Raw genomic sequence first — 19,270 nt, forward strand, 5'->3', positions numbered from 1 at the left:
AGAACCCCTTATTCTGTTACCGATTCTGCCATGATGTAATCATTCCTGAGGACGAAGCTTCTCATCCCCCCGCCCCCATTCACAGAGTGATCTGCTAAAATTATACTGAATTTATAATTATACTGAAATTATAGATTTAAGTATTTCTTATAGACAATGTCACCACAATAATTGGCAGAAGAAAAATAAGAAAATCTCTTAGAACTATGTGAGGTAAATCTATTAACTAGAATTTTTAAAAAACTTTTTATTGATACTTTGTGAGTTTTACGTCATGCACCCCAGGGCCACTCATCTCCCCACTCCCTCATACCCTTTGCCCTTGCGACCCTCTCCTACAAAACACACACACACACACACACACACACACACACCACCAACACCAACACCAACAACAAAACACAGAAAACATCTCGTCATGAAGCTGTGGTGTGTCGCAGTGTGTCGCAGTGTGTCCCTCTGCCCACACATCTTCACTTGAAAATGTTCTTTGCAGTGAGTCATTGGTCTGGTTCAAGGTCTCTGGCTTCTGTGACACCATCAATGCTGGATGCTTATCAGGACTCCTCTTGGTTATCCTGTTGTTGCCCTGTTGTCATGGAGATCTGCAGCTTTGGAACAGCAGGACTGACCCTACTACAAGTCTCAACTGTTCAAAGACGATATAGATTTGGGGGTGAGCCAACTCAGAGCCCTGGACCTGGGCCAGGTGGTAGCTGAGCTGGTCAGTGCACTGGCTCTCCCTTTTCCACACTGCTCCAGCTAGGCCACCCACTGCCACCATTGGCAGGTGGCAGGGTCGGCTCTCCTTCCATGTCCCTGGGCTGGCTCGCCCACACCCACACCAAAGCCATGCCCACTGTGATGCCCACTGTCCCACATGCTGCAGCCTCCGAGTGGCAGGGTCAGCTCTCCCACACTCGTACCCTTGGGACTGGCTCCACTGTGCTGCCTGGGTCAGACACACAGACTGCTCCCCCAAGTGCTGCTGGTGAGAGTGCAGCTCGCTCTCCCGCGTTGTCTTTCAACGCTGCGCTACATGTGTCACCAACAGCTCACACAGACAGTACCTTGGCATTAAGATTCCATGAGGTTCATTTTGAGGATCGGATTTCTACACCTGTTTTTAGCTCTGAACACAAGTGGCTCGTTGCCCTGCAGGTTTAAATGCAAAGCTGTAAAGATGTATTGAGCACAGTCCGTACAACCCTCTATTTAAGTAAGTTCTCTATTTGGTTTAATCAGTCCACACTCACTGAGCCATTACCCTAATCCCACGGCTCGGGCAGCTTCCTGCAGCTCTCTTCTCTGGGTTGGGACTACCCTCCCCATGTGCTGCTATATTTATCCGCCTTCTTGGCCATAAAAGGCTGGCTGTGGGGCCTGACATTCTGCTGCCTGACCACATGCATTATTTTTGAACTGGCCCCCAGAATCCAGCCGCTAGCCCTGCCTCTTAACTTTTTCCTGGATTCAACCTAGGTGGGTCTTCATTCTCTTCTGTTCCTTGGCTGCAGCAGTGGGACATCCCTCCACCCCAGAAACCGGTGAGTGACTAGAGGTCTAGAGGTCACAGATGTTCTCAGTAGTTTCTGTCTGCCTTCTCGCCTCAGCAAGGAAGTAACAGAGGAGCTCCTGGGAGGGAGAGCAGGGGCACCAAGGTACCTGCCTGGGCTGGTGGCTCTTCTGCCATAGTCTTTGGAAATCAAGCTGCTGTTTCTGGCTGGAACTATAAGATCCCCTTTGTCTCAGATCCAGTGCAAGTACTCTATCAGGGAGAGGAGTAGTGAAGTATTTACCGATCTCCATGAGTGAAAATTGGGCTAGAAGGAAACAAGTTCTCTTAAAACTACGAATTCATGATCCAGTGACTTAGCTCCAGAGGTGAGGGGGCAGTGGGAGAGACAGAGAGACAGAGAGACAGAGAGAATTCTGCCCTGGGAGAGCAGAGTGTGGATGAAATCTCGAGAGCACTGTGGTATTTCTGACATGAAAATGACGGGGTAGGGCAGAGGAGGCAGACCTGGCACCATGGTCCTGAAGCTTCCTTCTGTAAGTCACTTCCATCAGCTTTTGGCCTCGGCAGCAGCATTAGAGAATTACAGCACTGTTACAGTGACGGGTTAGTATTTCTTCCTAACCTTCCAAGTCATCTTTAGAAGTCAGGTTTCAGAAGAAAAAAATTCTTTAATTCTAACAAATTCTGGCTGTTGTGTGTTGGGCTAAGCCTGGCTCACTTAAGAAAAGGAGGTGGCTATACTTTGGTTTCAAGGGTCAATCAGCACTGGTGACTCAAAGTCAAACTGTGTTTACTTGTAATCAACGGCCCCTATGTACTAAACAGTAGGTATTAATAACATAAGTATACTTGGGGCCGATAGTGAAGAATGAAAAATGGAACCGGGACAAGGCATTTAACTAATTTGTTTTGTGAGACTGATAGCATTCTGAACCGCCTGGGTAGCAAGCTTAGTTTATAATATAATACAGTGAAAGATATATTTGTACGTCACTCAGATAGCATATCTATCTGGGGAAAGGGAGGCATATTCATCCTAGTATAGTCCTCTAACCCCTTAGCTTTCGTTCAACAGGGATTGTCAGCTCAGAGTCTTCTAGCAGCTTCTCAGTTCTCCGAGTAAAGTCAAGCCCTTGGTATCTACTGTAGGACCCCATGCTCTCGGCCCCGTGGTCCTCAGTCCTAGAAGGAGGCGGATGCGTTCGCTCTTGCCAGTGCTTTTGCATAGGTGCGCCATCTGTAGCTCTCTGCAGACAGCCTCTTGCTCAGATGTCTTTTTCCTTTGAAACAGTCTCTGATGAGGGTCTTTACGTTGTCTCCCTTCTCTTCCTTTACTCCATGGCCCTTACTGCATCCTGATGTGCCTCACAGCCAGTGCTTCTCACTGCTGTCAGTCTACAGCTACTCAGTCCTGCCTTGGACCACTGGAGTAGGATTTTTGTTATTGTTGTTGTTTTACCCCCGTGCTTGTGCTGGAATAACTGCAGGCTCCCAGCAGATGCTCATCTGAATACCACACCACTTCCCATTATTCCACATTCTCCTAAAAGAAGCACACATCAGAACAGAGTGTCAGAAAATTAGAAACTGGTGTCACGAGAGTGTTTGGGACAGAGGCACTACAGCCAGAGAGGAAACTCTGTTCAGCTGCCCGGGACAAGAAAGAAAGGAATGCTCAATAATGGGGTGCATGTGTGGGCCTCTGAAGAGGGGGATTGTGGGTACCCAGTTGAGCGGAACCTACATCCTTTCCCATTCACTTCTCAGCACGATTGCAGACTGTGCTTTTTCTACAGTGGTTGAGATGAATTGTTCTTTGGCATCATTCAATTAAGAACTGATTTCTTGCAGGTTGCCTCCTCCCCTCAAGGGCACATGATGTCTTTGCCTTTTTATCAGAGGTCCCACCAGCACTATGATCTCAGTTACCGTAACAAGGACCTTCGCACCACCATGAGCCACTACCAACAGGAGAAGAAGCGGTCTGCGGTCTACACCCATGGCTCCACTGCCTACAGCAGCCGTTCCTTGGCAGCTCGCCACCAGGAGTCAGAGGCCATTAGTCAAGCGTCAGTCACCTCACAGCAGCAGGCCTCACAGGCCTATAGTCTTGGAGCATCATCATCCCAGCATTATCAAGGATCTGAAGTCAGGCGGAAGACAGCCTCTGCACATGATTATGGCTATTCCCACGGGTATGTCAGGAGCAGCCCTCCAACCGTGGGCATGTGCTCTAAATAATCTTCTTAAATATTACAACCCTGTTATACCAGGTGTGTGCGACAGAGATGGGGACCTGAGCACTGGGTTTTACCTTTCTTCTTGACGGCCTGTTTGACATCCCCAGAATTTCAGCCTCACTGGAATGTCTTGCTTGAGTGTCTGCCATGGTGATATTTCTAGAAGCAGGAAAGAACAGAAACAGAAAAAATTTTTGACACTCAGCAGGTTTTCTGGCTCTCATAATGTTTCTGCTTATATTAAAGCCAATATAGAATTTAAAATTCACAGGTTCCAGGGAATTAAACTACAGCAGAGATGTATAGGAAAATTTCAAGACCCGAAAACCAATGCTCAAAATTCTGAGCCATTATCCAAGCAACAAATATTTTCGTTATCTGGAATATTTTATACAGAAGCATGACCTTCTCTCAGTGAGCCTAAGAATAAAAGGAACAAGCAGTGTGCCGAATTAGATTATTGACCAAACATAATGAGGGAGGCCGTACTCCCAAACACGGAAGCTAGCAAGATCAAAGCTTAGATGAAGGTTTGCTTTGCAAAGCAAACCCAGACTCTTCTTTCCTCGGGAACAATAAAGTTAACATAAATGTGAGCTATTATATCTAGAAATTTCCCATTTAGATCTCTCTGCTAGGGCGGGAGTAAAAGCTTCTGACAGGTCTTCCTTGTGAGAGTGGGAAGTTTCCTTTTAAGAGTTTTAATTTAAGCATATGTACGTGTGCTTGCTGAGTTTATGTGCACCACCAGTGTGCAGTTTTCCACAGAGCTCAGAAGATGGTGTCAGAGCCCCTGGAACTGGAATTTTAGGTGGTGGTTGTTGGACACACAGAATGAGTACTGGGAACCAAACCTGAGTCCTGTGAGGAGAAGTGCTCTTGATGGCTCCACCAACTCTGCAGCACCAGGACACTCCGTTCCCATCGATACCAAAGTTCCCTAGAGGAACAGAACCAATGGAATATACATATACATACATGTACACGTGAACACACACACACACATATATATATATGGTATTTATTAGAGTGGTTTCTAGGCTGTGGTCCAGCCAGTCTTACAATAGCTATCTATCAGCAGAATCCAAGAATCCGGTAGTTGTTACAAGGCTGGCTGTCTCATCTGGTCTTCAGTACATGTCCAAATCCTGAAGAATTGGGCTCTAATGCCTGTGTAAGAATAGACTTCTGAGGGAGAGCGAGAGCAAGCAGGCAAGGAGCGAAAGCTTCCTTAGTTCACATTCTTTCCATAAGCTGCCAGCAGGTGTGGCCCAGATTAAAGGTGGATTTGCTCATTTCTGAGGTCTCACTACCATAGAAGATCCATATTAAAAGTGGGTTTTACTCTTTCAAATGATTTCACGAAACAATCAAACAACAAACAAAAACCCTCACAGGTATACCCAACCACGTGGATTTTGGTTAATTCCAGATGTATTAAAGTTGGCAACTAGGACTAGCTACCATAAGTCCACCTCCTGTCAACTTGATACACAATCATCTCTCTTTATGTCATGCTTAATTTCCAAATGGAAATAACAGCTAGGTTATAATTACAACTAGCAACAATTCCACATACAATTTCAAATGCATTATATATTTATCCATGTAAATATTATGTCTAACATGATATCAGTCTCCATCAAACAACTGAAATGCTTTATAAATTTCAGAATAGGTGACAGTGTACCTTGAGGGACATTCTTTTAGTATCTCAAACCTAAATATGATAACCACTCATTTTCTCTTAATTGATGTCATACTTATACATTTATCGTTACATGATGAGAAACTTGAGGAAAGGAAACACAAATATCTGTGCAAATACTTTCTTAACAAATATGGCAGAAACACTTCTGTCAGTTATAATCATTGTTTCTGCAGCTGGTCACGTGACCTTAGCTGGTATTTATAACTACCTTCCTCTACTACCCATTCTGTACCCTCAGCAAGGCCCTCAGCGTGTTCCAGCGCAGCTCCAAACAGCAAACTCATTGATTGTTATGGGTATGGAGGAAGAGGTGTTAGAGCGAGTCTTCAGTCACTCAAAGGAGGTTGCTATGACATTGTACAGTGGAGGTTTTCCTGGCAGAAGTCCCGTCTTTGCTGTGTCTGCTTGTCTAGCCCAGCGTGTTGAGTAGATGTCTGCTTCCTCAGCCCGAGGCAATTTTTATTTCACCACTCTAAAGAATAAAACATTTTATGGGAACTAAAAAGCCACATGTAAGATATATGCAATTTTAAATTAGGTATATTTATAGTCTACAGAAAAAAAAAATGCTGGTCTCTAAAACGTAAACATTTCTTGCCTATGTGGCTTATGATCACCTACTGCTTCTAATCCTCGTCTCCAGTGTATCGAGCTTAGGTGGCATTTTTTATGATAAATGTAATATCTTAAGTCTTGTAAAATATATATTTAAGCAACGGAAAAAGGTATCTCTGTCTGGATATACAGAAGGTTCCTGGGGAAATAATGCAGTGTCCCGTGTGAATCGCTGTGGAGAAGGCAGAAACTCTTAAATCCCTGACCTACAGCTGTCTTGTCGTCAGGGACAGTGAGCTCATGAGAGCGTCCGACAGGTTCGGTAACAGAGCCCGCGTTTGCCGAGGTTGCCCGGGACGTACAATGGCGGCGCTCTGGTTCCCACTCAGGCTGGAACAGGATCACTCTGAATATCACTTTCATAGGTCAAATTCAGCCACGGGATGTTCACCAGGACCTCATGTTGGCTGTAAAAATGGAAATATTGTCGCTGAGGAGAATCTATTTCTTTTAGCACTCACTTCAAATGAATCACCTTCCAAAGGAAAGTCTGGAGGAATTAGCACCAAGCGCGTGTGTGTGAGAGCATGGGTTTGTTCTCCTGAGAATGTTCCACAGCTATATTCAAGAACTTCATTTAGGGAAGCAGCTGTCTAGAACTGAGGAGGATTAGATGTTAAATATCCATTTTCCTGGACTGTCTGCACTGGGTCTGCAGATGGTATTTTTATTATCATGAAGTTGGTAGCTAATTTCATATATATTTATTTCGTTTTCCCAATATGGAGGAATTGATAGACTGTTCTACATTTATATTTTAAATGGTTTTTATTTCTTTAGCTTCATTGCAAACTTTTATGTTCAAACCATTTAATCTAATGCTTTATGTAGACTCTGTACGGTATGTCTATTTGTCTATAATCTGATGTATCATCTCAGGTATTAGTAATGGGACTGGCTTTTTGGAGAGAGTGGGGATCTTGCCATGTAGCCTTAGATAAACTTTATAAAAGAAACAAACCATAAGCCTTCCCCCATTCTACCCCACATCTTACTCCACTGTGTGTACAGGGTTGCTATTCATCAACAGCTTACTGTGTTCAAACAAGACTGACTTCAAGATTCTTGGTAGGAACAGGATGATCTAGAAACAGTGCATGCTGGGAGAGAACATACCAGTGCTGTCTTTTTCTTCATATCTTTCAGTGTAAAAAGGAAATAAAGCTGATCTAACTTGGAGGCAGCCCAGCCTCTTTAGAACTAGGAATAAAGATGCAGGCTCAGCATAGCTAGGTTGCTTTTCAGTTTATTCTGAAGGGAAGAATTTCTCCTGCTAAATGAGCTATCTCTGGATTGTGAACAATGTTGCTAATAAAGGCCCTTTGCTTCAGAGAGGCATCCCTCTACCGTGGATGTAAACACTAGGCTAGGTCTATTTTTAGCCTGTACTTTGTGGTTAGATGTCTGATGCTAAGTTGGAAAGTATGGAGATTTAGATGTGCTCAGGGCTTGGCTGACCTTAGTGAATATTATTTGGAGTCAGTGTGGTTGTACCACCAATTGGTGGTTATAAAGCACATTAAAATGTCTTTAATTCATGGTTATTTTGAGGAAAAAAAGACCCCCCCTTTAAACAGCACAAACCTTGTCAGAATGTCTGAGAGACTGCTTCTTTTTTTTATGTGTACCCAGAAGAGCCAGAAGAGCATGTTGGATACCCTAGAACTGGAGTTGCAGATGGTTGTGAGCCACCATGTTCCGGCTGGGCATTGAACCTGGGTCCTCTATCAGACTAGCCTGTGGCTTTAACCACTGTGCTATCTTTCCAGCCCCAGATTCAGTTTCATAGTGCTTTGTGAGCTCGTTTATACTTCTACATTCATAAAAAAGAACACTGGGCTGTAGCTGTATCTAGGTGTCTTGGTCAGAAAATACAAACTTTACAAGATGAATTAGACAGGGCAATACTAATAGATTTTTTTAAAATGTGAAAATAACTATTATCATCTCTTCTTTAGATGTTTGATGTAATTTATCAGGAAAAACCACTTAGGTGTCGGCATTTTCTTGTGAGAATATTTTGGATTATTAATTCAATTTCTCTACTTTGGTCACTCAGAGTTTTATATTTTATTGTGAGATGGTTTCAGTCATTTTGATCTTTATAAGAATTGTTCCATTACATCTTAGTTGTCTAGTGTGTCAACACAGAAGCTTCTGCATACTTTCCTGAGTCTCCATAGTTTTGTAGAGCTGGTTATAATGTTTTTGCTTTCATTCTTGGTTTTAATAGCTTATTTCCTTCTTTTCATGATTAATCTACAAATTTTTTTCAGAGTTTCCTTTGGGGGGTATTAATTGATGTAATCTATTATATCTACATACATACATATATATATAACTTTTATGTAAATATATAATGTATGTATTAAATACATTTCTATTCTGTTTTCTATTTCATTGCTTCTTCACTAACTTTATTATATCACCCCTTCTCTTGTACTTATTTTAATCAACTTATGATAGCATGTATATGTTCAGGTAATCCTCCTGCTTCAGCCTTCCAACAGAGTATATTGTAACCCCCACACAATGTAATATGTAGCTTCAGAGCTGAGTCTTGATGATATGTTGTGTTTTATCATTGCCTTTGAACAGAGAGGAGGATGAACTACTAACCTCAGTACTGGGAAGTACTGGGAATCCTGCCTCTGCATTGCTCCTGTGTGTGTGTGTGTGTGTGTGTGTGTGTGTGTGTGTGTTCACGAGCATGCACATGAGAGTGTATATGTGAGTGTGTGTGAATGTGTGTCAGTGTATGTGTGTACATGTGTGTTTGTGAATGTGTATGTGCATATATAGTGTGTAAGGGGCAGCACAAGTGCACATATTGTGTGAGTTGAGGGCAGATGTCTGTTTCTAGTGTTTCTCTCAGGTGCTATCACTTTCTTTTGAAACCAACTATCTCCTTGGCTTGAAGCTTACCAAGTAGTTTTGGTTGACTGGCCAGTGAGCCTTAGGGTTCCAGGACTGGGATTAGAAATATACATTAGAAATAAGATGCACTCCGCTTTTTAGCATAGGTTTTGGGGATTGAATGCAGGTCCTCACTCCGGCATGGCAAGTACTTTATCAACTGAGCCATCTCCCAAGTGCACTGCACTGCTCCTTTAAAATAGCTCTTCAGCTATTAAATCCCACCAAGTATGATCACAGGAGTAGTAGCCATTTGATTTCACAGCAGTCAGTAAGCATTTACTGAACATCAAGAACAGAATCAGTGCTTGAGGAGCCAGAATTGCTAAGCTCAATCTTCAGAGGGAAGGACAGCAGAGAAGCCAGCAATGCAGAAGTCTTGAGCACATAAGAATGAAGGACCCTGAGTCTGGGGCAAAGGCAGCAAACGTAGCCTACACTGCACTGTTTCCTCTTGACAGAGTACTTTTCAGAAAGTACATACTCATTAAGCATTCCCATAATTATCTATTTTAGGAAACCAGAACAATTTCCACAAGTCATGTGATAATTGCCAACATGATTTTAAGTGACTACACCTTAATTCATGTTAAGTTTAATGGTTATCTTATTTTTTTTTATCAGGCCTGTGTTGATTTTATAACCCCAAGATCTGCTTCAATAACGACATCAACGTCAGAGTCATTCTCGGCAATGTGGAAGGGTATCAGGGTCTCCAAATCTGCAAGTAGATGAGGGAGAAGATTTGCAAATTAAGAAGGTCTAGGGAGAGTGAGCAACTCTTCTTTTTATCCTCTAAATCAAATTTTGTTTGTCTTTAAACTTTCCTTAAAAATTCAGTGTTTTATCAAGTGAGACTGCATAGTTGTGTATCTAGAGAATTTACAGATAAGCATGTGAGAATAAATATCGTTTGATTCAGTGTACTGTCACAGAAGTTGGAGACCAGCGGCAGCGTAGCAGTAACAGTAACCTGAAGATCAAGAAGGCGTGAGTCCAAACCCAGCTCCGCTATGGACATGTAAGAGAGGCTGTTGTCTCTGCACCCATAAAAAGAATAGCCTATTCAGTAAGCATCCTTGAGAAGCTTGGGATTCTAGAAGTGCTTTTCCTGTTAAGTATTATTCTGGCATGGTCCAGAAGAGAGACAATAGTTTTTGTGAGTCTCACTGTAGCCTTCACTGTCTCAGAGCATGCTATATAAACCTGTGGTTTGCCTCTGCCTCCCAACTCCTAGGATTCAGGTATGTCCCAGCACAATGGATGGAGTATTTCAATTAGATGCATATGTCCACTTATTTCTGGGTTCCTAGAATATTTCCAGAGAATGATTTCTGATCTTTGACTTTACCCCTTCCCCATGGTGCCACTGGCTATAGATGTGATAGTACACCTGCCAGGATATTTGCTTAAAATCTACTAAGTGTAGACTTATTAACAGAGCATATGACATAATAATATTCATGTGCAGGAAGATAAACCCAGGTACAGCCATGGACAGATGCATGGGAACACACTCGGTGTGCTCGATTTGATCAGTTAACTTTCAGGAACCCAGAAGACTTCATGATCTGAGTTAGTAATAAAGAATAATCAACTTTAATAGGTAAAATGCCTACACAGCTTTATCAGATCTACTATCTACTCAGAGGCCGAGAGATTAGATTAGGATCCTTACCAAAAGTCCCAAGAAATGAAGAAACCCATGTCTAGGTTTTTAGAGTGGAAGAAGTTTAAAGTCTATAGACTTCACTCTTCCAGAGTCACTTTCCAGCTTAAGATTTGATGTATAAAATGTTAGGTTTTAGTTTCATGGATCACAATGAAATAGTCTGCTATTCTTTTCAAATAATCACACTGATTATTATTACATAGCTCTTAAAAAATGTGTTTCAAAATTAGTTTAGTTCTTTAGTTTCAGTAGATAATTTGGAAGCTGGATGTAGTTGCATGCACCTGTGATCGCAATATTTGGGCGGAAGAAATAGGAGGACCACCATGAGACTGGGCCAGCCTGAGCTATATATCAAGACCCTATCTCAGTCATTCTATCAGCAAATAACTTGACATTACTAAGTCATCTATTCAAATGGTTACTCAATATCTACTTTACATACTTTGTAAGAAACTGTAACTTAGCTAGTTGTGGTAGCACATGGTCAGTACTCATTACAGTACTCAGAATGCAAAGGCAAGCAGATCTCTGTCATTCTGGGCTAGCCTGGTTTACATAGTGTGTTCCAGGATAGCCAGAAATACATGGTAAGGCCTTGTCTCAGATTTTAAAAAGAAAGAAATAATGAGTTGAATAAGATAAGGATAAAAATGTAGAAATCCTGCACTTAATATCTACTACATAATATCGTATAATACATAACAACATAGTACTTCTTATTAAGTTTTTTTTCAAGATAAAATATAAAATGGGAGCAAATGCTATTGCCACCAATCTTTAGCATCTAAAGTAACTATTAAAGCTCAGCTACTATGATTCACCTATGAGAATAGGATAATCTTATTTGGATGTCCTGTATAATAAGTTTATATTTGTTTTCCAGGAAAAAAGAACAAACAAAAATAAGCTTCTTTTTCTTTTTATTAGATGCTCTCTGTATTTACATTTGAAATGTTATCCCCTTCCCCCACCCTGCTCCCATCCCCCTCCCCCTCCACTTGTTTCCATGAAGGTGCTCCCTCTCCTAATCATCCTCTTCACCTCAGTGCCTTGGCGTTCCCCTACGTTGGGAAAACCTGCCCTTACTGGACCAGAGGCCTCTTCTCACATTTATGCCAGACACTGATATCTTCAGCTACACATGTAACTGGAGCCGTGGGTCTCTCAATGTGTGCTCAGTGGTAACCCAGCTTCTATTGAAACCAAACATGAAAAACAAGCTTGCAAAAAATTTGCTTGTAGAAACAATAACGAAAGAATAGAGTGAAAATAGAGTAATGAGAAAATTCCACTGTTCTTAAAGTAAGGAAGGCGGCAATACACTTGATATCGTGGTTTGTTTTGTGGAGCAGTGGGGTAAAGCGGTAGAGGCAAATCCCACTTTGAGCCCAGGCCTGAATAAGCACAGGCCGTACTTTGTGACCTGAGGCATAAAATACACTCCTTTTGCTGGAAGTCAGCCAGGGACAAATTTCACTCTGGCTTTCAGTTGGTAAGCAATCCACAAGCTCAACTTCAAGGTTCTAACCTTTAGCTTTAAGACCGTCCCATAGAAGTGAGCTGGCGATCACCCTGAGTGGCTATCACCGAGTGACGATCACCCTGAGTGGCTATCAGAGTGGGAGGACAAGGTGTTTGATTCTTCCATGTGACCTCACCAGAGGATCAATGTTGTCAGTAGTACACCTTCACACACGGCACAATTAATAAGCAAGGTGTGCATATACTCACTCATGGGTCTGTGCTTAATGTCTACTCAGAAACTGGGCCCCTGTACACCCTATAAATCCTTGACCCTTATTGTTTTGTTCAGTGCCACTTGCTTTCTGTGTTACCCATTTTATACTGTGTGCATGTTTGGCCTGTGCATGTTTGAGATAGGTAATTTTTTTGCTTTTATAAATGTTAAAAAATTATTCTGTGTCCGTGTCCGTGTGTGTGTGTGTGTGTGTGTGTGTGTGTGTGTGTGTGTGTCTGCATAAATCTATGTGCACCATGTGTGTACAAGTGCTCTCAAAGGCCAGAGGGCATTAGATCTCCTGAGGTAGTGAGCCACCATCTATCTGAGTGTTGATAGATAAACCCCAGTCTTCTGCAAGAGCAGTAAGTGCTCTTGAATTCTTCCTTCCTTCCTTCCTTCCTTCCTTCCTTTCTCTCTCTCTCTTTCTTTCTTTCTTTTTCTTTTTCTCTGTCTCTCTCTTTTTCTTTTCTTTTCTTCTTTCCTCCCTTCCTTCCTTCCTTCCTTCCTTTCTATCTGTCTCTCTCTTTCTTTTTCTTTTCTTCTTTCCTCTCTTCCTTCCTTCCTTTCTTTCCTTCTCTCTGTCTCTTTTTCTTTTTCTTTTCTTCTTTCCTCTCTTCCTTCCTTCCTTCCTTTCTTTCTATCTGTCTCTCTCTTTTTCTTTTCTTCTTTCCTTTCTTCCTTCCTTCCTTCTTCAAGACAGTGTTTCTCTGAGTTTCTCTGGCTGCCCTGGTACTAGCTCTGTAGAACAGACTGGTCTCCTGCCTCTGCCTTTGGAGTGCTGAGACTAAAGACGTGCACCAGCTTTCGGTAGGTAATGGCACAGCCTTCTCTCCGGCATCTCCAAACCGTTTTAAGCATCAGGCAACAGCTAAGGCTTTAAAGAGTTGTACTGTACAGCTCCATATTTCCTGAGAGAAAAACACTCACAGACTTCACCTTCTTTTCAAGAATTCTCCAGACCAGGAACTTTAAAATTCTTATTTTCTTCTAGAGTTGAACTCCACAGGCGAAAACTAAGAACAGAGAATTCCCACACAGCCCCCTATTGATAATATCCTTCATCGCTGGAGTTCACAGGCGAAAACTAAGAACAGAGAATTCCCACACAGCCCCCTATTGATAATATCCTTCATCGCTGGAGTCAGTAGGGAGGTTTCAGTCTTCAGTCTACACATTGGCTCCTGGGATCCATGTACTTGAGTTCATCAAATTGTCTGTATTAAAAATACATTTTATTAACTATTGGGTTTTCGATGCATACTGTCAAACCTTTAAAAAGATCAAGTACTGACTATTCATATAGATTTATGTAAAAATTATTTTAAAATCTGAAAAAAAGTACTGACAAAAATGTATTGTATAATTTTACGCAAAAAATGCTTGAAATCTGTACATTTATCTTTGTTTTGTAAAATAAAGGTGTTAAAAAATACATTTTATTTAACCCAACAATTATATAAGTTAAGGCTATATTTTTATTTTATTTCTATTGTTTCCAATTTCCCTAGTCAAGTTTTTTATTTATTCCAACATGAACTACCTCCTTGCACACATTTTGCCTCAGTGTGCAGAGTCAAATAGAACTGAACGTGGGGCTCCTTATCAGACTGTATCACTCAACACCAGTGTCATGTAATGAGACTTAGTTGATGAGTCCAGGCTCTCCTTACCTGCTGGAATCTGCTTGAAGTAAGTCTGTAATGTTTTCACAGTGAGAGCTTAGGGGTCAGTGTCAGAGTAGCCCAGGACCCCTGGGTGGGGAATTGTCTATTACCCATTAAATTCTAAGAAGACTTGAATACAAAATGTATCAAAACCATTTATATGCTCAAGGTCCTGGGTTTTATTCCTAACACTGCAAAAAGAAATGAAACACATTTATGTAGACTGCTTAAATGCTTTTTTAAAAAAAATTACATTCATGATATTTGAAAAGTACCATGAACCCTTTATATTTCATATATATTATATATGTATATAAATACATGCATATATGTATGTGTATAAATAGTTTTTTAAAAATTATTTATTTATTCACTTTGTATCCTAATATCGGTCTCTCCTCTCCTCCCAGTACCCTCTCATGCAGATCTCTCCTATTTTCCCCCACTGCTCCTTTGAAACGAGGGAGCCCAACTCTGGGTATTGTCCCCTGCCTCCTAGCACATCAGATCGCTGCAGACTGGTTAAATTTCAAACACTATCTTTACCACAAAAGGCCACTTGAAAATATAACCATCTCTTTCCCTTGTGATTTTGAGGGGAGAAAGCCATGAAATCTCAATTACTGTTCACTCTTGTGTCTGTTTAGAGTGCATTTACATATCTGCAATCCTTCTAACTTGTATTCATTTCGAAAGAGGAAAGATAATAACACCAGAGACCCAAGGTTCAGGGGAAATTCCCCTAGGTTATAATCCTCAACCCCTGCTTTGTCAACCCGTGGAATATCTTAAATGCAGTTTGTGTTCTGTCTAATGTTAGGCGTCTTATTTCAGACTTACAGATTCCAGTCTGCTATTAGAAGATTATTCCTCCAAGTTGAGTCCCCAAGCAAAGCGAGCTAAGCGAAGCCTTCTGTCTGGAGAGGAGACTGAAAATCTGCCAGGCAACTACATGGTGCCTATTTACTCTGGACGGTGTGTATACTTTCTTTTCCTGCATGTAACTGTTATAATCGAGGAGTCAGTAGTAGCTAACATTTATTGAGGACTCACTGTATATTGGTTACAAAGGCTCTAAGGAAGCCTGGAGCCCACACTGAAAAAGATGGGCTCATTGAAATAAAGGCTCTCCATTTTCAGATGCTTTTGTCATGTACATAGGATACATGGCTAAAGAGAGTGGATAAGACATATTGTTTATCTGCTCAATTGAAGTAGAGCCTTAGGTGTGAGCCATTAAATACCATTTACCATCAGTTCATAGAAAGTACGGGAGATTCAAAGCTATAACACGTGAAGAAGGTAAGGATGTGGAAGAGTGAAGGGAGGAGAGTAAGGATGGGCCCTGGAGGCATGGCTATGATTAAAATGCATACAATATAGTATATGTATACAATGTCAACAACAAAGTTACTTTCCAGAATTTGTAAATGCTGATAATAATTTTTTTAAGTTATGTATGTTAAAATCCCAAACCCTACAATGTTGGGGTACTAAAGAGACCCAGTGTGCTTCAGAGTCTTGTGTGGCATTAGGACATGTTTACATACATGGCAGCTCTGGGCTATGCACTGCAGCAAAGTTCACACAGTTACATATCAAGTTTCAGACTTCTGGTCTCTATTTCATTGTATGTTGTCATAGTTTCTGGAAAAATTCACAACTTCATTTTTTTTATTGTAAACACACTGAGTTGGCTGGCGAAGCTCCTCGGGCAGTTTACCTGGAGTCTTTAAGTCTTGCTACCACACGTCTGAAGCAGCAGTGATGGAGGTTACCTGCGTGCTTCCGTTTGGATGAAATGAATTCTAGGACGTGTCTGGTGAGAGGCACCAGAACCACAAGAGGAATCACTAACTACTCTTGTCATTCTTCTCTTTTTTTTCTTTTAATTATTATTAGTTTTTATTTATGTGAGCGCACTGTCGCTGTCTTCAGACACCAGATGAGGGCACCAGATCCCATTACAGATGGTTGTGAGCCACCATGTGGTTACTGGGAATTGAACTCAGGACCTCTGGAAGAGCAGTCAGTGCTCTTAACCACTGAGCCATCCCTCCAGCCCAATCTTGTCATTCTTAATGCTATAGAAAGACACTTTGTTCTCTAATAAAGAGACTCTGCTTTACCAGGATGCTCTTAAAGATTTACTTAGTTACTTTCATTTTATGTGCATGAATATTTTGCTTGCTTGTATATCCGTGTACCACCTTCATGCTCTGCTCATGGAGGTTAGGAGGGGGCAGTGGACCCCTAGGGATTGGACCTGCAGAAGGTCATGTGTCGGCACATGGAAGCTGGGAACTGAACCAGGGCCCTCTGCAAGCGCTCTCAACTGGAGCCATCACACCAGGGTTATCCGTGAGTGTGGGAGCCCTGCCTGAGCTCAGTGAAACTAGATAAGTGTGTCACTGCCACACTGTTTCTACATTGTTTCTACATTCTGCTCTGTTGTTTCAGCCAAGTGCACATTGGTGGAATCAGAGACACAGAAGAAGAAAGAATTAAAGAGGCTGCTGCTTACATAGCTCAGAGGACTCTTCTTGCAAGCGAGGAAGCAATCATGGCCTCCAAGCAGGCCACAGCCTCCAAGCAGGCCACAACCTCCAAGCAGACCACAACCTCCAAGCAGGCATTGTCCACCCTTCAACGAGAAGAAACATTTGAAAAGAAGTCAAGGAACGTTGCAATCCGAGAAAAAGCTGAAGAGCTGTCGCTGAGGAAAACAGTAAGGAGCTAATTCAGGTTACTTATAAGAGTGGACGTGTGTTTCACAGGCTGTGTGTGAGCACATGTGTATAAATAGACTAGTTTGTTTCAAGGGCAGAACTATGTGGTGTCAGGAAACAAAGCTAATGGAAACAAGGAGAAAAGATATTAGAATGTGTAGGTTAAACAAAAGCAAGCATTGGAACCTCAAACTTCATGGAATTTTAGATTTGAAAGATTTAAGTACATTTCTGAATGTACTTTAGAAATCCACCCTAGGGACATTGCTGAATCTTAGGGTTTTAAATAACCAAAACCACTTTTAAAATCAGAAATTATTTAACCCAATTGTAAAAATAAGAATCAAAATGTAAGAATTAGCTTTGAGAATATAGTAAGTTGATACTGCTTGCATAACATGTAAAGCCACAGGTTGAATCCTCAGCAAGCTGTCAGCTCGAACATCACGATGGGTGCCTGTAACCCTCGCATTTAAGATGTCGCATCACGAAGGTCAGAAATGTAAAGTCATCCTGACTATAAAGTGAGTTTGAGGTCAGCCTAGACTACACAAGACTCTATCCCAAAACCAAAACAGAACAAAGTAAAATTTCAGCTTCTCCTTGTCACGTCAGCAGTAGAAGGAACTTTAACTTGGTAGTATTTTGAAAATGTTTGGCTGTTTACTTGCTTTTCAGTTAGAAGAGACGCAGGCCTATCACGGAAAGCTGAACGAAGACCATCTTCTCCACGCTCCCGAGTTTATCATTAAACCTCGTTCTCACACAGTTTGGGAGAAAGAGAGTGTGAAATTGCACTGTTCCGTCGCAGGCTGGCCAGAACCTCGTCTTACCTGGTATGTTTTCTCGGTGGAAGCTAGTAAGGGCTGATCGACAGCTTAAGTTTACATCCAGAGAAAGACGCTGGTAATCCATGCAAGAGTTGACAAAGGTCTCTGTAAGTCTGTACATGTTCTCAAAAGAGTCAAAGTTCTGAGCCGGCTTTCTGAATGGAAGAACAAATGGTCCTTGCGTACAGATTATAATCTTAATCCCTGATAATCGTAACCGTGGAAGAGTTGGCTAAGTGCTTGCCGGGCTAAAATGACAAGCCGGGTTCGGGTAGAAAGCTGGGTGCTCCTGTAATCCTAGAGCTGACGAGGTGGAGACAGGAAGAGCCTGATCCTAGTTTAGACAAATCACGAAGCTCCGGGTTCAGGAAAAGACCTTATCTCAAGAGTATGGTGGGTAGTGATCGAAGAAGACACTTGATGTTGATCTGGCTTTCACATGCAATCCCCATACATGTACACACGTGTGTGTTTGTGTGTGTGAGTGTATACACATATGAACATGTACTCATGCATCTCTATCTCTCTTGCCTCAAAATCAAAACAAAAGCAGTAATAGCAAAATGCCAAAAATGACAATGAATAACTATGGCAAATATGAGAAATGCCATAAAATGTTTCTAATATTTCAACAAAAGTAGATTTTTAAAAATTGTTATTAAATTTTTTAAAATCTTTAATTTAAAGTAAATTAAAGCTTCATTGCTTTTGCCCATCCTTCCTTATCACTGTAAAGCCAACTCTCCAACCTTTAAAGAACGCTTGCCCTTGCTTCACAGAAGGCACGATTCACTGACACTCATCCTTTTTAAAAAGAAATTTACTGGATATTTTATGTATTGACATTTCAAATATATCTACTCCCTCCATGTCCCTTCCCCCCTTCCCTTACTTCCATGAAGACTATTCTTTAGGAGGAGACTCCAGCGAAGTCTCCTCTTTCATACTCAGGGGAAATACCGTTCAAGACCAAAGAACTGGGAACAAGTAAGAAAACGGTTCTTCCGTTTCTGCGTATGCTAGCAAGATGGCTTGGTGGTGCTGTTCATGATTCTGGGAGCAGGAGTTGTCTCTGGGTGAACAGAAATGTTGAGAATCAGTGTCCACACACTGACAGTCGGCTTTGGTGATAACAGGGTCAAACCAGGGGTGCGGAGCAAGAAGTTCTACAAGTGTGGGGGCCATGTTACAATCAGAGCAGGACTAACAGTCTGAAGTGCTTTTAAGGCTCTCTCCCAGAGGATCCCCACAACTTCAGCCCAGGTTATGCCCAGGTAAACCCACCTCAGGAAAGACGTTCTTTGTGGGTTTGTGTCTCTAACACATGGTGCCTTTTCTAAGAAGCATCTTCTAGAATTATAATTTATGTTACAACACAGGCACCCCTTCCTCACAGAGTAGGAAACCAGGTGAGACCCAACGTGGTGATCACGTTGTTATCATTCAGGATTCTTTGGTGCCTAATTGCAGCTTCCTGGCCCTGACACAAAGTACAAATGTGAGAGAAATTTGGAGCCCTACATGAGGGGCTTAAGGAATACATTTGTGAGGATGCTTAGCACAGGCACGCTACCTCATGGATAGCAGCTAAGTCCCAGGCCATGGCTCTCAGAAGTCTGTACACCAGGAT

At 41.8% G+C, this 19,270-nt stretch overlaps 1 protein-coding gene across 1 annotated transcript in view; it reads left to right on the forward strand.

Moving 5' to 3' along the window:
* Positions 1 to 1,294: 1,294 nt before the first annotated feature.
* MYOM1 (myomesin 1) overlaps positions 1,295 to 19,270 on the forward strand; it is a 111,052-nt gene continuing 93,076 nt past the window's right edge. Inside the window, exons 1-5 of the mRNA XM_080936369.1 lie at positions 1,295 to 1,547; positions 3,371 to 3,714; positions 14,916 to 15,056; positions 16,542 to 16,809; positions 17,489 to 17,646. Coding sequence (XP_080792495.1) covers positions 3,395 to 3,714; positions 14,916 to 15,056; positions 16,542 to 16,809; positions 17,489 to 17,646 — 887 coding nt within the window. The 5' untranslated portion in view covers positions 1,295 to 1,547; positions 3,371 to 3,394. The remainder of the gene's footprint in view (positions 1,548 to 3,370; positions 3,715 to 14,915; positions 15,057 to 16,541; positions 16,810 to 17,488; positions 17,647 to 19,270) is intronic.

This window comes from Micromys minutus, assembly GCF_963924665.1.
Source record: "Micromys minutus genome assembly, chromosome: 23".
NCBI lineage: Eukaryota > Metazoa > Chordata > Mammalia > Rodentia > Muridae > Micromys > Micromys minutus.